Here is a 16020-nt window from a genome sequence, read left to right on the forward strand (position 1 = left end):
ATTTTTCTAAGAGAAGACAGAATGTACGGTAAGAGAACAAAGAAACATGATTCAGTCAAACACCTTGGAGTTTTCCACAATGATACAGCACCTGTTCCAAAACACAAGGCCTGTACCGCTTACCTGTCCTGCATGAGTTTCCTTTCAGGGATTTTGTCAACAGTGATAAGACGGGAGGTAAACTGAAAAAAAAAAAACTGACAAGCTCTGACATAAACTTGACATTGACCTGAAAAGCCATGGGACCTCGCCTGTTGCTGGGAATCTAGGCCAGGGCACTTGTGTGTGTGTGTGTGTGTGAGAGGGGTTGAGGTAGAGGGCACAGGGCAGAAGCTAAGAAAAGAGATGGGCCCTGGGGCCTGTGAAGACTCTCAGTGACTGACACTTTGCCCGAATGTCAAGCTTGACGGCTCACGGCAAGTGAGTCAGGGCCGGGTTGCTTTTGGCCTGAGTAACATTCTGATGACTCGGGCTGCCCTACGAAGAAGAGGAGTGTGTGTGTGTGCGGGGGGGGGAGGGGGGGGGGGGAGTGTAGGAGGGAGAGTGAGGGACAGAGAAATTTGACTGTAAAGAGCAGTAAACAGGAGAGTCTGGATGACTCAGGCAGAGGAAATAGTGAGCAGATGGTTGACTCTCCCTCCCTCTCTTCCCACTACTGAGAGCTGCTTGCTTAGCTGGATGGTTAAAGACTAACCAGCTCTTCTCGTTCCTCTTTTTTTTTTGTTATCTCTGGTGCATGCAGGCTCCTGTGGCTCCCTCAGCCTCATCTCCCTCCACGCCCCCAAAAGCCAGATTGCCTTCGCCGGTCGTCCCCACGGGTTACCTGGCAGAGGAGTGCGTGGACAGCTTGTCAGCATTGCAGGGCCTTGTTATCTTATCAGTTGGTTGTCAGAGAGTTGAGGTATTGGTGTTACGGCGAGCGCATGGTTGGGGAATGGTTTCAAACAGCCGGTCGGGGTGCGATAGGTGCTGGGTTGGTCGCCGCCATTGAGAAGATGCAGAAAAAAAAGACGGCCGTCAGTAACTGAGCCTCTTCATAATCCAGAAGGAAGGAAGAGAGCAGAGAAGCAGAGTCGATGTTTGGCAACGTGTGCTGAGCAAGCAAGACAGAGAGAGTGCGCGGGAGGGGGGGGGGGCTTTTGGGGATATCTGAGGACAGTGGTGTGGTGTGGTCTGCGTCTGTTTGCCTGTCTGTCAGCCTGTTTCCTGTGTGTGTGTGTCTGTGCGGTTCTGGGCCTCTGGCCAGACAGATGGGCTGCTGGACGTCTACGTCTGAAACATCACGCTGCTCCCAGGATGACTACTCCTACAGCTCAACACGCTGACCACAAAAGACATCACATTGGCTATGACACACACACACACAGCTAGTGCTGCTTTTATTCAGGAGTGGTTTAGATATGCAGTGGGTAACTGAGATACATAGGGAAGTCTCCTTTTAAAGGACCGAAAAAGACACTTAAACACCCTGGAACTTTATATTAAAAATATCTTGGCATAAATACAGCAGGATTCATGTCATATAAAAAACACAAAAAACAAACAAAACAAAACAAACAACATCTCATAATGACAATAAACATTTTTGACACACCATGTAAAAGAACCCTTTCCTATTTATTAATAAATATATACACATCAGCTGAGTAAGTACTTTCATACAAAACGGGAACTGAAGAATGGCTTGGGGGAAAAACCAGCATTTAAAAGACTGTGGCTTTTTAACATTGGATAAGGAGAATATTGTGTTACAAAAGTGACTCAGGACTTATCTGAGTACTAATCTAATTGTAGATGTGTTGGAAATACACATATTGCACTTAGTGCTAATGAACTAGACGGAACTAAATGGATGTGGGATAAGGTGAGGTATAGAAGGGTACAGATTTAGCATATTAATACTTTTTACAGATAATGTTGGTCATTTGCTCGACTGATTATGTAAATATTGTCCTGTGCCTCACCAACACAACACACACACACACACATATATGTACACACACACACACACACACGCACATATACACACATCCATACCTAGAATGGTGAAACTTAAGATACACTGAGAAATAGTTTACGGTACATGCTAAATACTGCCACATGTTGCATATAATACAGTGAGCCAAAAGGGACGCTCTGTCTCCCCTATTTACAGCTTGACCAGTGTTTTCCCAACCTCATTTATACTTGCAATCATCTCGTAAAAAGACAAAGATCTTCAGTGCTCTAGTTTTCAAAGGGGAACAATAATAGTAAAGTATAGGGCTTATCCAGGCATTAGACATTAAAAGCAGTTACACACCCTCCCCCCCCTCCCTTTTCCTTGCAGACAATTTGCCATATTACAAAAGCCAATATTGCCTCCCAACACCCCTCCCCCCACCCCTAGCATAAAGTTCCGGTTTCCCATTTCTTTGCATCAGTGGTAGCCCTTGTTAAAGCTTTGAGACCACTTGCATTAGCGCACCTCAGAAAGGCTCAAACAAGACTTAGGTCCCTTCAGAAACAAGGGAATCAATAAGGAATCCTGAGAGCCATGTAGTTCCTCAGGCAGCAGAGGACAGTGCAGAATCATACATCAGACACACTGAGGGGCCCGCTATGTGTAAACCAGCAGCCTCCATACTGAAGGAAGCGCATGAAGGCGTTCGGCCGTTAGATTTCTGTCAGCGTGAGCTTGAACACCCCTCCGATCTCCTCCATCTCGATCTGGAAGGTGTCCTCATTCGAGTAGTGTTTGATGATGTTGTCGTCCATGTTCACCAGGATCCTGGAAAGTTGGACACAGGTAGGATTCATCAGATGCAAATTTTACGCAGACTTGGAGCACTAAAACAATGAACAATGAAACTGATTGGGGCATTGAGACGTCACAATGTGTTGAAGCAGCGTACCCCTTTTTGCATTTCTTGTAGACTTTCCCCATCTTCTCAAAGGGAACTTCATATTTCTCTGATATCTGGAAAAACACATACAGTAATTGTTATAACAGAAGGTATTGAAAACAAGCACAAGTCTTTTAGTTAATAAAAAACCTACAATTTGAGAGCTTGAGACAAATCAACTGCATGATACTGCCTATGACCATGATACTGCCTATGGCCTGGCACTACTATGTATGTGTCTCTGGTGCCATACTGTAGACACATACTCCCCTACAAATAGCCACTCCATGCCTGCCATTCTTTCACTGGGCGGGATCTTGGGTTTGTCAGCGCTGCGTTTATCACCCACTGCGGAGGCTGGGATGGGAACACCCCCGGGAGGTCTTTACCCCGGCTGCGAGTGGGACTCTTCCTGGGAACTGTCAACGATCAACACACCCTTGCCCCGGAGGCTAGTTGACAGTGCTGTCAGAGCCAATTTGGGCTGTTTTCGGGGGGCCGTTAAGGACCCATGCCGAGCTCTTTTTGGGTTTCGGCTTTCCCCTGCTGTGGTCTGGCTGCTGTTGTATTCACCGACTGGACAAGACCAGGCCCCTAAGAGCCCCCCCTGCCCATCTCAGAGCTTGACCCCCCCCCCCCCCATATTGCATAAAACAGCATTATAGAAGGTCTCTCTCCCTCCTTCCGATCTCGCTCCCTCTCCCTCTCTCTCTTTCTGAGAGTGGCACGTGTCCATGTGCTTTTTTCTCTCTCTCTCTCTCTCTCTCTCTCTCTCTCTCTCTCTCTCTCTCTCCGTCTGTCTTGGAGATACTGAGCTGAATTAGGATCAGGGCTAAGTGTTGGGTCTGTCTGTGGTGAACTGCACTCATAATTGCCTGGCAGTGCAGGCTGTGCTCCTCTCAAGCATCAAAAACAAGGCCACCCAGACTGGCCATGTCACATACTTAGAATACAGGCCCCCCCTAGGCGTTCGTCTTTCTTTCTTCCTCTCTCTCTCTCTCTCTCCTTTTCTCTCACTCTCTCCATCTATCTGTGTGTCTTAGTCCACCCCACCAGGAGGGAATACATTTCAACGAATCAAAAACACTTGAGAATATGATCACAAGGAGCACCGGAGTTCCAGATCCAATTTCCTTAATGATTAAATTCAGTTAGAGTGTGTGCTTGTTTTGGACACGTTCGGCAGCACTGTGTCTCTTAGTCAGTCACATACTGTCTGCTCGAAGTTTGTGTTCTGTTTGTGTTTATGGCGAGTACTTACGGCCTCCACCAGGCCCTTGAGTGTGGGAGTTTTCAGCATGAGGGCGTCAAACACCTCCTCCGTCTCTTTGCGCACGTACAGCAGCACTGAGGGGGAGAGAGAGGAGAGAGAGAGAGAGAGAGAGAGTGGGTGAGATGTGGTGAGACTCAGAGTATGAAACCAAATACAAAAACATCACATTCTGTAAACCTCAGCCTTAAATGTCATCTTTTTTAGTGCAAAATGGCGCCTTTTATGTGGGCTTCTTTTTCTAAGGAACCACTTCGAAGAAGCCGCCAGTATCCCTGACTCTGAGCACATAGAACCCAACATCTCTCTCTTTCTCTCTTTCTCCCTCTCCCTCTCTCTGTCTCTGGTGAGGGACTGGACCGGGACCACAAGTCCTCGTCGCCTTGCTTTCTGTCCCTGACTGCACCAACAGCTCAGGCAGAAGCAGCGGCCGCTTAACATGCGCGAGAGGGATGGGGGTTGGGGGGGGGTGCGCACAGGCAAGGTAGCGTGTCACCCAGGGCCAAAGATTACACACACGCTGCTGGTCCCCTGCATTGCCCTGCCTGCCTGCCCAGGGCCCAGCGGAGGCCTCCGGGGGCTGTTGCCTTTGGCAGGCAGCCCGGACAAACACGGGCGCCAGGCAGCTCTGATCCACAGCCAATAGGCAAATATTCACGAGAGGTGAGGTGGGGGGTGCAGGGTGTGGACTGGAGTCGTGGCCTCATGTCACCGGCTGCTGTTGGCACTTCCTGTTGTGACTGGATGGCCACTGTCTTTGTCAAACACTTTTCATTGTTTCAGTTGGTGTGTTTGTGTGAGTGAGTGAGTGGGTGAGTGAGTGAGTGAGTGAGTGAGAGAGAGAAAGAGAGAGAGAGAGAGTGTGTATGTGTGTATGTGCTTGTTTTTGTTTGTGGCAGTGTCTGTGTGTCTGTGTGTTTGTGTGGCATTTGTTTGTCTTTGTCTTTGTGATTGTGTGGCAGTGCATGTGTATGTGGGGGGATGGTGTAAAGGTTTATATGGAACCCTTGGTCATCACTTTAGGTGAAAGTTGGACGAAACTTGAGTGTGTTGAGTCTGAATACAAGGTGGTACTGTGAAGGAGAGGTCAGGCAGTATATAAGAGAAGATGAGCTATGTGTTTGTTTTGAGTGAGGGGGGAGGGGTGTGTGTGTGTGTGTATGTGCACTGAAGGGACCGGGGGAGGAGGTAGGTGAGCTGCACGTGCTATAATCTGTGGCCATGGATACCAGGAAGCACAAAAGGTCTCCTCCCGCGAGGTAGTCTGGGGGATGGTGCAGTGCAAGCAGCCAGCCGTGCCGGAGCGACACACACACACACACACACACACACACACACACACACACACACACACACACACACACACACACACACACACACACACACACACACACACACACACACACACACACACACACACACACACACACACACACACACACACACACACACACACACACACACACACACACACACACACACACACACACACACACACACACACACACACACACACACACCCTCCCTCTTTCCTGCTCACCCGCTCACCCGTTCCCAGTATATCACTAGCCTAAGGTGGGGCAAACAGGCAATGGATCATGACATAAACAACTATGAGGTCATCAGTGCAACACTGTTTCTATACCTTTCTTAGGTTCGTCCATCCTGGGCATCTTATGGGCCGGCGTTGCGTACTCATCCTCGTTGCCATAGGCTAACCTCTTCATCCCCGCGCTGTGAGCGAAAATATGACATCACATGAGCAGAGTGTCTTAGAAAGTGCCTGTCCCCAGAGAAAGGAGGCAGTCGTTGTAGCATCATTAACTGCTACACAAACACATGCCTGTTTCTAGGAAACTCGCTCAGTGTACGAGGACACATGGTCTAAATGGTCTAAATAGTGTGTGTGTGTGTGTGTGTGTGTGTGTGTGTGTCAACTTACCTATCTTCTGCATCTTCAGATGAGAAGGGCTACAGGGGAATACAAACACAGGCAAAGGGTAAGGCATGAGTTTAACAGGAGTCTGAGAGTCATGAAATTCAGTGATTTGAGTCAAATATATGACTCCAATATGAGAGTTAGAGAGTGAGGTATCTGGACTAAAGGCTGGAGAGGGAGGAAAGTCCAGCAATAATATTGATCAAATGGTCAAACATTGAAATGATATGTCAGTCCTGTGCGTGAACTCATTGTTACTGAGAAATGTCAATTCCCGTATACAAGGAGCCCTTTAACCTTACTGAGGTGACTGAACTGCTGTGGTTCAACAGGTTTTCCCCCAGAGTGCAGCACAAAAATAAATGTTTTCTCATTGGCACCTGCTGCAAAAGCAAACAACTGCGCAGTTTATTTTGAGATTCGAAATCAGATGTCCGATGGCTGGCAAGCTAAAATGCACGGGGGCCGCACGCAAGTAGGCTAAGGGTCACCTAGCAGGAAGTAGTGATCCTGGTCTGAGGCCCCTGCTGTCCTCTTTCTCGTTGAGGTCATGTGACATCAGGAGCGGGGGAGGCAAAACTCCCCCGGGGTGATGCAGCGCTGAGTCATGCGCTCTAACACGTTGCATGTTCTGCACACACACACACACACACACACACACACACACACACACACACACACACACACACACACACACACACACACACACACACACACACACACACACACACACACACACACACACACACACACGTTGGTGCAAGTTTTACATATGACTAGGGGGACTCCATTTTCCATTCCAGGCTCAAGCTTTTGTGTCAGTCAGTCACTTAAGAAATGCTGAGGCCATTCAGGGAAAAACAAAAACAGGAGTGGACCAAATAGCTTGGGTCAAGCTGACCCAGAGTGTGTCCACAGCCGAGCACGTGGACACTTACTGAGTCACTCATGCTCATGTTGTGGTGTGGAGAGTGTGTGTGTGTGTATGTGTGTATGTGTGTGTGTGTGGTCTGAGGCTCAGTGTGCTTGGCATGCCTTCCCAAGGATACCAGAGTTCAGCCAGATAACGCCTCACCTCAGCCATAAACCTATGCGTGTTTAAGCCTAACACTCCGTGCCCAATAAAGGATCATCCTGTTCCTACCATTTGGCACAGTCGCAGGGTATAAGTTAATGTGCCTCTACAGTCCAGAGTACTGTATTTCTGAAACCATGCCTAAGTCACATGCTGTTGTTGTTGTTATTGATAATGTTTTTATGTTATAATAGTTTTTTTATTATAATTATTTCAGAAACTTGAATGAGCCCTCTCGGACTAATAATATATCAAAGTAATTTCTGCTTCAGCACTCTTTCCTTTCTTACTGTAATTTGCCGACTAACTCACAAAACGTATGCACTAAAATGTTCATCACACTTTCAGTAATATATTCTATGACATAACTAATTTTGCTCTTTAACAGCAACATCTAAATTTTTCTACACTAACTTTCATGGAAGGACTGCTTTCTTTATTGGACCAAAGCTCAGTAAAACTTTACTTTAATATGGCAAAACCATTAAGTTGACAAAAGGAACATTCGATTGCATGGAATGATCATAATATAGTGCCTTCTGTTTTGTGTGCCACCAGAGTAAATATGTTGGCATAGGAAATATATTTTGTGGACAGAATAATTTTTATTTACAAAATCAGTTTATTTTGCCTTTTTTACATTTGTTCATTTAGCCTTTTCTCCACAAACTGGAAAGCACAACAGTCAATTCAGTGCATGAATCATCCATTTTCTTTCTGTGCATGAAAGAATGCACTCTCTTCAATATTTCATGGACACATACTAATGTATTAGTAAAGGGCAAAAGGACATTTCGGTGTTATGTTCTATTGTTTCATGATAAAATAATCTCTTTCACAGACAGAAAATACAATCTATATACGAAATAAGGCATGTTAAACTTACCATCCCCTATACTTGCGTGATTGTTTTCTTTTAATTGTTTTCATTTAAATGTCCCTGTTCAGTTTAAAAACTCACACTAGTAGTTATCTGTTGAGCTGTGAAGCAGACACCCAGGGGAGAGTGAGACTGCTGATGATTATTTATGGATTTCAGGTCCTTCCCACAGAACTCCACAAAGTGATCAAACGCAGCATTAGACAAGAGGCTCCTCTCATGTAGAGGCCTAAACTCTGATAAGATGCTGACTGAGCAGGATATATAACTAGATGTACCGCAGAGCGGTACAAAATATGACCGCCGCCCAGTCCAGCACATTTTTTCCACAAAAATAAATCACGCTGAAAGGCCTATATGATTCTAACTGTCTCACTAAATTGCATTAGCCACACTCAATTCTCACTGGTATCTGCTAGACAACAAGTACCAAAACATGATTAGTTCATAGATTTCACATGTAAAATTCATTTTATACAACCCCACCCCCATCTTGCCTGTTCATAATTCTTGAAAAAGAAGAAATTCTTGAATTGTGTGCGTGTACACATTTATGTTTATGTGTGTGGGTGTGTGTGTGTGTGTGTGTGTGTGTGTGTGTGTGCGTGCGTGCTTGTGTGTTTGCCTGCGTATGTGTGTTTGTGCATGTGCATGCATGCGTACATATGTCTACTGTGTGAGTATGTGTCATACGTATGATTACTGTGAATGTATGTGTGTGCGTGTGTATCTGTTTATGCACATGTGTGCACATGGAATGGGTTAACATGACCCCTGGAGGCAAACATACGGAAAAAATTGGTCATCCTAGGCCCTACGGTTCTCAAGATATTCACAGAAAACTGTGTCTGATTGACCCTCCTTTCGGGGGGTCCAGTACAGCGGGGGGGCTACAGATCTAAACGAAAAACTACGGTTCCATGCTATCCATATGGGGTTACATGCTCACCAAGTTTCGTGTACCCCGGTCTTTCAGTGTCGCGGGAATCCTTGTTGGTGTACAGTCACTAAATGTACACATAAATTATTTTATTGTAAGGCCCCCCATGAACGAAAGTTCACAAAACTTGGCATGCATTCGGAGGGTGTCATAATGATCCACTTTCAATTTTGTGCAGTTTTGACCGTGTCAGCCAGAGATACTGTGATAAAAACACCTAATTTTTTGCTTTTTATTTATTTTTAACTAGGTGGCGCTATACATGAAATAAGTGGTAATGGGATGGGTTGACATGCCCCCTTAAGACCAACATACCAGAAAAAGGTGGACCTCCTAGGCCCTACGGTTCTCGAGATATTCACAGAAAACTGTCTCCGGCCACCTACAGGCCAGTTGGTGTATAGTAACAGAAATTAATTTATTGTGTGGCCCCCCATGAACGGAATTTCACGAAACTTGGCGTGCATTCAGAGGGTGTCATAATGATCCTACACTTCCAATTTCGTGCAGTTTTGACTATGTTAGGTCACAGATACCTGTGATTACAACACCTCATTTTTACTTTTTTGTGTTTAACTAGGTGGCGCTATACATGAAATGAGTGGTTATGGAATGGGTTGACATGGCCCCTTGAGATCAACATACAAAAAAAAAATGGTTCTCGAGATATTCACAGAAAACTGTGTCTGCCCTACCCTCCTTTCGGGGGGTGCAGTCCAGCGGGGGGGCTACAGATCAAAACGAAAAACGATGGTTCCATGCTATCCATATGGGGTTACATGCCCACCAAGTTTCGTCTACCCCGGTCTTTCATTGTCCCGGGAATCATTGACGGAAATTTGGACATGCGAAAAAGAAAAAAAAAAGACAAAAAAAAAAAAAATCTGACTAAACGCTTCGCTGCGCGGCGGTCATAATAAGAAGGAAAGCATACAGGACGGAGTTACTCGGAGGAGAAAACTGTGCATGTTCCTCGTTCAGATTCAGATTTATGATGCATGGCCACAGATGATCGGATTCTGAGAAACAGAGACCTCCCTGGGCAATCCATCTGGGTTCTCCTAATAAATGCTGTAGAGTTCTCTCTCTCTCGCTCTCTCAGTCTCTCACACACACACACACACACAACACAACACACCACACACACACACACACACACACACACACACACACAGTATGTTCCTTATTTGACTCCCCAAAGCGAGAGTGTGGGAACGCTATTCAAGGCAAATATCCACAGGGCCCACCGCAGCATGGGAGTATTTGACATTGTAATTCCAAGGCCAGGGTGGAGCCTCAGACAGGAGGGGTATGTGCGAGCATGTCCTGTACAATACATACTCCACACATATGGCTCCTTATCTTATCAGGGGGCCTAAGGATTGTGTGCTCTACATTACATTCACAGCCATGCAACTTCTTAAGTTCACCTTTGCAACAGCAAATATCAAATCACACATCAATTCAAACATCTTGTGTGTGACAAGGCTGCAGATATCAGGGGCACTGCCCTGTGCCATAGAACTGAGTTTCCAAGAATAACTTGTGTCAAGAGCACTAATCCACACATAAACACATCCAATACCATTAATCTGCCTCTACCGCAGTGATTACCAGTCATATTCAGTGACTACAACTGTAGGTTTTCCTTTCTGATTTCATTAATAGTATCACAAGGTCATTATCTGACACTACGTAATTGATTCAGCGAGAAAAGCAATTTGGGCAAGAGAGAGGAGTTTTACCGGAACAACACCGGATGTATAAACGTCAGATTTAAAAAAAAAAAATGTATTTATTATTATTATTTTTTATTTTTTTACAATTTTTTTTTTTTTTTTTAAGTGCCAACATAAAGGACTAACGTTTCAACGTTCTGCCGCGTCTTCTCCCGTTGACACACCAGATAGTTCATTACAGAAGCGCAGAGGAACAACTGTTTTTCGAGAAACAATTTGGGCTTTTGTGAGCTAGGAATGAAAAGCTACTCTCACACGACCAGCTCATGTACCGTGTGGTACCCTGAGGGAGGGACACGGGCTACTCACATGGCGCTGGAAGTTGGAGAAGTGGATGTCGGGGATGAAGAGGACGGGCTGCGTCTCCAGGTCAACCATCACCTTGAAGGTGGTGATGTCACTCCGCTTGTGTAGCAGTGGCACCTTCACATCCACCGAGTGATCTTCAGTGAGACAGAGAGAGACAGACATATGTCAGTGATAACAATTGGTTGGTTTTCCCAAATTTTAAACCATTTGTTCATAAAGACACAGTAGAGATCATCCATTGAGTCAAGAGTTATGACTGAATATGGACTAATAATATAAGCATATTTTTAGTGGGACAATCATATTGTTATAATTACAACCAAGAAAGAAATTGCATATGGAAATGTAATTATAACTAAGGATGGTAAATATTAAGGCATTTAAAAGAAGAGAATACTCAGCAGAGAAATTGCAGAGTGTTAAAGTCTATGACCATGGGAGCAGAATCAGGCAATGATGCAGTCAACAAGTTCGTCATGGCTGGGCTACTCACAGTTGCCCAGGTTGGTGTTGACATCTGTGGTCTTGCCCTTCCGACGCGACTGCTTACGTTCCTCGTCACGGATCTTCCTCTCTGCTCCCTTGTCGCAGAACACCTTGATCTGGCAGTAGGCACGGTGGATGGGCTTGTTGCTGCGGTTGTTGTAGCTGTAGGTGTCGATCTGCAGGTTGAGAGGCAGACCCTTCACACCCTTCTGAGAGGAGAAGTCTGTGCTCAGGCAGTTCACCGAGATGAAGATCTGTGTAGGGATAGAGAGAATGAAACAGGGGGAAGAGAGAGAGAGAGAAACAGAGAGAGAATGGGAGAAAAGAGAGAGAGGGAGGAGTGAGGGAGGGAGGTGAGTCAGGCAGTGGGACAAGACAATCTGACTTGAGGGGTTTCCATACGTAAGGACACAGCATACTCTAAATGTTGTGAAGACTTAAAGAGGTACGAGCTTGAATGAGAAAATAATTTATCTGCCCACCAATAACGTTAAAGCATACATGCCGCTTTCTACTCAAAAAAGTCCTTAGTGCATCTCTGTGATTTTTATAATATTCAGATATTGGATAATGGCACAAAATGACAGAACAAATACATGCATTACAATCTGTTAAAATGTGTTAAGGCAGGGCAAACGTTTAACCCCAGTAACACCAAAACCTCAGTGGTGAGTTGAAGCATCAGTTAATAATGTGATAATTCCTAATACTGTGAATCAGAATACTATTAGTATACAGTATATCTGTATATAAGCTAAATACATATATGATTGAAAGTAATATCTGATATAAACTGATGAGGAAACATAAATGCACACATGTAAAAACTCTTCAGATGGATTTGTTTAATTACTTGGGGCGCTGACTGGCCAAACTGCATTACAAGCCCAGTCACCTAACAAAGCATAAGTGTGGGCCTAGAACTCCCTCCCCTGGTGAAGTCTAAGTACTCCAGTGGGTGCTAAAGACATAGGTGACTTTGCTTCAGCAAAGCTTCCCTAAGCACTCAGCTGTAACTATATGAAAATTAAACGCAGAACCTTTGCTGAAGGGAAGTCCAAAATATTAAAATATGATTTGCATAACAGCATCATAAGTTATTCATATCATATCATTCATATCAAAACAATGAACAGTGAACTTCTTTTTAACTGGTGCCACAAGGGGGCACTGTTGAAACACCTGAAAATAATGTTCTCTCCTGAACGACGCTCATCGAGACACCTGCACGCTCATCCCATTCTCTTTCCATGACACCTAACACCAGACCTCACGCACAGACAAACAACAAGAGCTAATAAAAATACATATACACGGATGAACATCCTATGACTCCAGGGCTATCCAACGAACTACATCCTGGAAATGGGAGAAAGCAGAGGGCCAAGAGTGCACAAATAAATGGACGATGAATGTCCTTTGATGTTAGTGTCATGTAATACCTAAACTTTATGTACCAAGAGAGTGTTGATGAGTATTTGTGAGTGGATTCTGCGCCATGTTATGCATCTATAAACTTTATGTACCAAGAGAGGCCATGAAGTCGCTTAATCTGATACTAAGAGTGAAGATTTACTTGTGAGCGGAAAAAAAAACATCCTTTAAGTCCTGAAGAAACACAAACCGGTTCCCTCCCCATACGTTTCCTCATTCTTTATCTTTCCATGCAGAGAGAGTCTTACGCAGAAGATTCCCACTGTGTACTGGTGTAGCGAGTGGTGATGGAAGAATGTGATAAGTGTGTGAAAAGACCACACACATACAAACACACACACACGCACACACACACACTCTCTCTCTGTCTCTCTCTCTTGCTCTTTCTCTATTTCTCCCTCGACCCTCACATACACAATGTGTAAATGGCACACAGACACACATACACACAGACAAACACACACACAGACACACACACTATATATCTATATACACATCACATATATAGAGATTAAAGCCAAGATAAACCAAAACGCATCTTGCTTCCTTGTTCAGTGTTCAGAGCACCTCAACACTGGTCTAGCAACTACTGTATGACTGAGACAAACTTTTCAGCAGATGGACATGCTAACCCAAATGCTAACCCCATGCACACCCAGACTATGTCACAGTTGACCTGACATTACATTCACCAGAGCAATTACTGAAGGAAAATTAAAGCAACATCATATAGACACCGCTTCCATTTCATCATGTCATACAATCCAAAAACACAATCATGCCCGAATCAGACGTCATTTCGCTTTTGTTTCATCCTATTGTATATTTTTTGATTGATGAGAAGTAGGAGACAGATAGAGGGGGCTACCCAGTCAGTGTGTGTGTGGGCCTGAGGCCTTACCTTTGCCTCCTCGTTGATGTCCCAGGTGAAGGAAATGGCGTTGTAGGAGATCTCCTCGATGTTGCTGATGGTGTTGAAACTCTCCTTGTAGTCGGCTGTGGACCACAGAGGGAGAAGACAGTGGAGAGAGAGAGAGAGAGAAGGAGAGAGAGAGAAAGAGAGAGAGATGGGTGACAGAAATGAGAAACAAGCAGATGAAAAGATGTCCAGGTGCGAGCAGATGGAGATGGAAGAGTGGAGTGTTCCACAGGCGTGTAACGAGCAGTAAAAATATGATGGACACAAAACTTCATCTCCTCTCAGACCACATTTTTTAAACGGGTAAAACTGGCCTTCCGTATCGCCACACAACCAGTATGGCGTGGGAGTGGCTGCCAATACTGCAATTTCTGGTTCCTCTCAGATTTGGCCAAATAGAGACATTTGCATTGTCATAGATGTATGAAATGAACAGACAAACTGTCGCTGTCTGACTTTCACAAAGCCCCAGTTGTGTGACATGGTAATAGTACCCCTTGGTCAACAGGCCACTAGGCAATAACTTAACTTTTCCCTGTCAGAGGTTGCTAAGCTCTTTACACACTCTCTCTCTCTCTCTCTCTCTCTCTCTCTCACACACACACACACATACACACACACAGAACACTGTGCACACAGGCAGGGACTGATTACTTCAGGTCATACTCTCCCTATACAGGGTCAAGCAGTGAGAAATGCCTGCGAACTGCAAACCAATAAACAAACCATCCAAACCACCAAATAATTTCTGTCTGTCCCTCATAACACATCCACTCATAATGTACAACATTTCTACATTATACTATTTGAAGAGTTTGGTTCTAAAACACTATATCCTCCATTTCGACGAACTTTCATAAATCATTCTTTTACATTTTGTTTTTCCAGGTAATTTCACTGTAACTGTAATCTTTACTGAGTCAAAACAGCAAAACTGCAACTTTATAGATATTACCTGAAATACACAATTAAATAACATGATTTATTAAAAATGGAACCAAACTCTTCATTTACGGTACACATTTTAAGGGCTATTTTCTCCCTGTATCAGGGTCATGTCCTGCATGTTTTTGTTTGTTGTCCTGCATGTATGTGATTGTTGTTCACAGTAAATGCACTTTACAGCCCAAGACAAATTTCCCCTTGAGGGGCAATAAAGTTTATCTTATCTTATCTTATCTTATTTTCTATTCATGTATGGTCAAGAAGGGACATGGGAAATGGCTTCTGTATTTTGTAACAAACATGCATTTTTCAGTTCAACTGAAGCCAGTTCATTTGAGATGAGAGTCAGAATGTGGCGGTGCCGTGCCATGCCGTGCCGTGCGGATGAGGGCTGGGATGGGGGAAGGGGGACTGTGTACTGTACACTGCAGGTGGACAGAACAGCAAATGGTGCAGAACTGTCCCTTTGCTTCCGTTCCACGTCATGAGTAAAAACAAGCTGATATTTGTAAATCGACGTGAATGGACTACCAGCTGGTGTCTACCACATGGCATTTAGGGAACTATGGTGATCTTTTGAGTTAGGTATGTTCTTAAAACAGGGAGCCCTAATTTCAATGACAGGCAACAAGCAAAGCGTCACATGCATGAACTGAAGCTATTGTGTGCTGTGTGGGAGCATTGTATGGACCTACCCATATTTGCACTCAGGATTTCATGGTAATGAATGAGATAAATGAGTTTGCTCAGTTGGCTTCATTTTTTTGCTAGTTGCCCGACATTACTTGTTGACACTTTAAAAGTCTGGTGTCTGGCCCTTACCGATGTCAATGCATCTTTGCTTGGCCGTGTGCTGTCTGGAGTGCCAGTATTTCCAGTGTTTCAGCTGGTCGTCTCTGCACTTGTCCTCCCCAAAGACCACCATCACTACACTCTGAAACACAACACATCCCACAGTCACATACACAGTGCAGCCTACACATTTCAAACCCATCTACAAATGAGACATTCACTGTGTGGCCATGCCGTCCGGTGGAAAACGCTAAAGGCACTCACTCGCACTTTGCTGATGGGGTGCTGGAGCATTTTCCCGTTGTCGATCTCCCTGAGGCTGATGGGATAGAACTGGCCCTTGTTGAGGTAGGTCATTGTGCCGTCGCCTGACTTCTGACGCAGAGACTTGGAAGCCTCAAGCGTGT

General features: G+C 44.8%; 1 protein-coding gene across 2 annotated transcripts in view; it reads right to left on the reverse strand.

Annotated features, from left to right (window-relative positions):
* Positions 1–1347: 1347 nt before the first annotated feature.
* Positions 1348–16020, reverse strand: part of grhl1 (grainyhead-like transcription factor 1) — a 19508-nt gene continuing 4835 nt past the window's right edge. For both annotated transcript variants that reach the window (XM_076299494.1, XM_076299493.1), the window contains exons 6-15: positions 15878–16020; positions 15644–15755; positions 13859–13953; positions 11531–11777; positions 11038–11171; positions 6098–6126; positions 5801–5889; positions 4147–4232; positions 2895–2959; positions 1348–2770 (exon numbers count right to left, since the gene is read on the reverse strand). The exon at positions 15878–16020 is cut by the window's right edge and continues 14 nt beyond it. In XM_076299494.1, the coding sequence (XP_076155609.1) occupies positions 2656–2770; positions 2895–2959; positions 4147–4232; positions 5801–5889; positions 6098–6126; positions 11038–11171; positions 11531–11777; positions 13859–13953; positions 15644–15755; positions 15878–16020 (1115 nt within the window). In that variant the 3' untranslated portion in view covers positions 1348–2655. The remainder of the gene's footprint in view (positions 2771–2894; positions 2960–4146; positions 4233–5800; positions 5890–6097; positions 6127–11037; positions 11172–11530; positions 11778–13858; positions 13954–15643; positions 15756–15877) is intronic.

This window comes from Alosa pseudoharengus, unplaced genomic scaffold, assembly GCF_046254945.1.
Source record: "Alosa pseudoharengus isolate Yale_2024_CS ecotype anadromous, Long Island Sound unplaced genomic scaffold, YU_APseudo_1.1 YU_APseudo_1.1_scf_22, whole genome shotgun sequence".
Lineage (NCBI taxonomy): Eukaryota > Metazoa > Chordata > Actinopteri > Clupeiformes > Clupeidae > Alosa > Alosa pseudoharengus.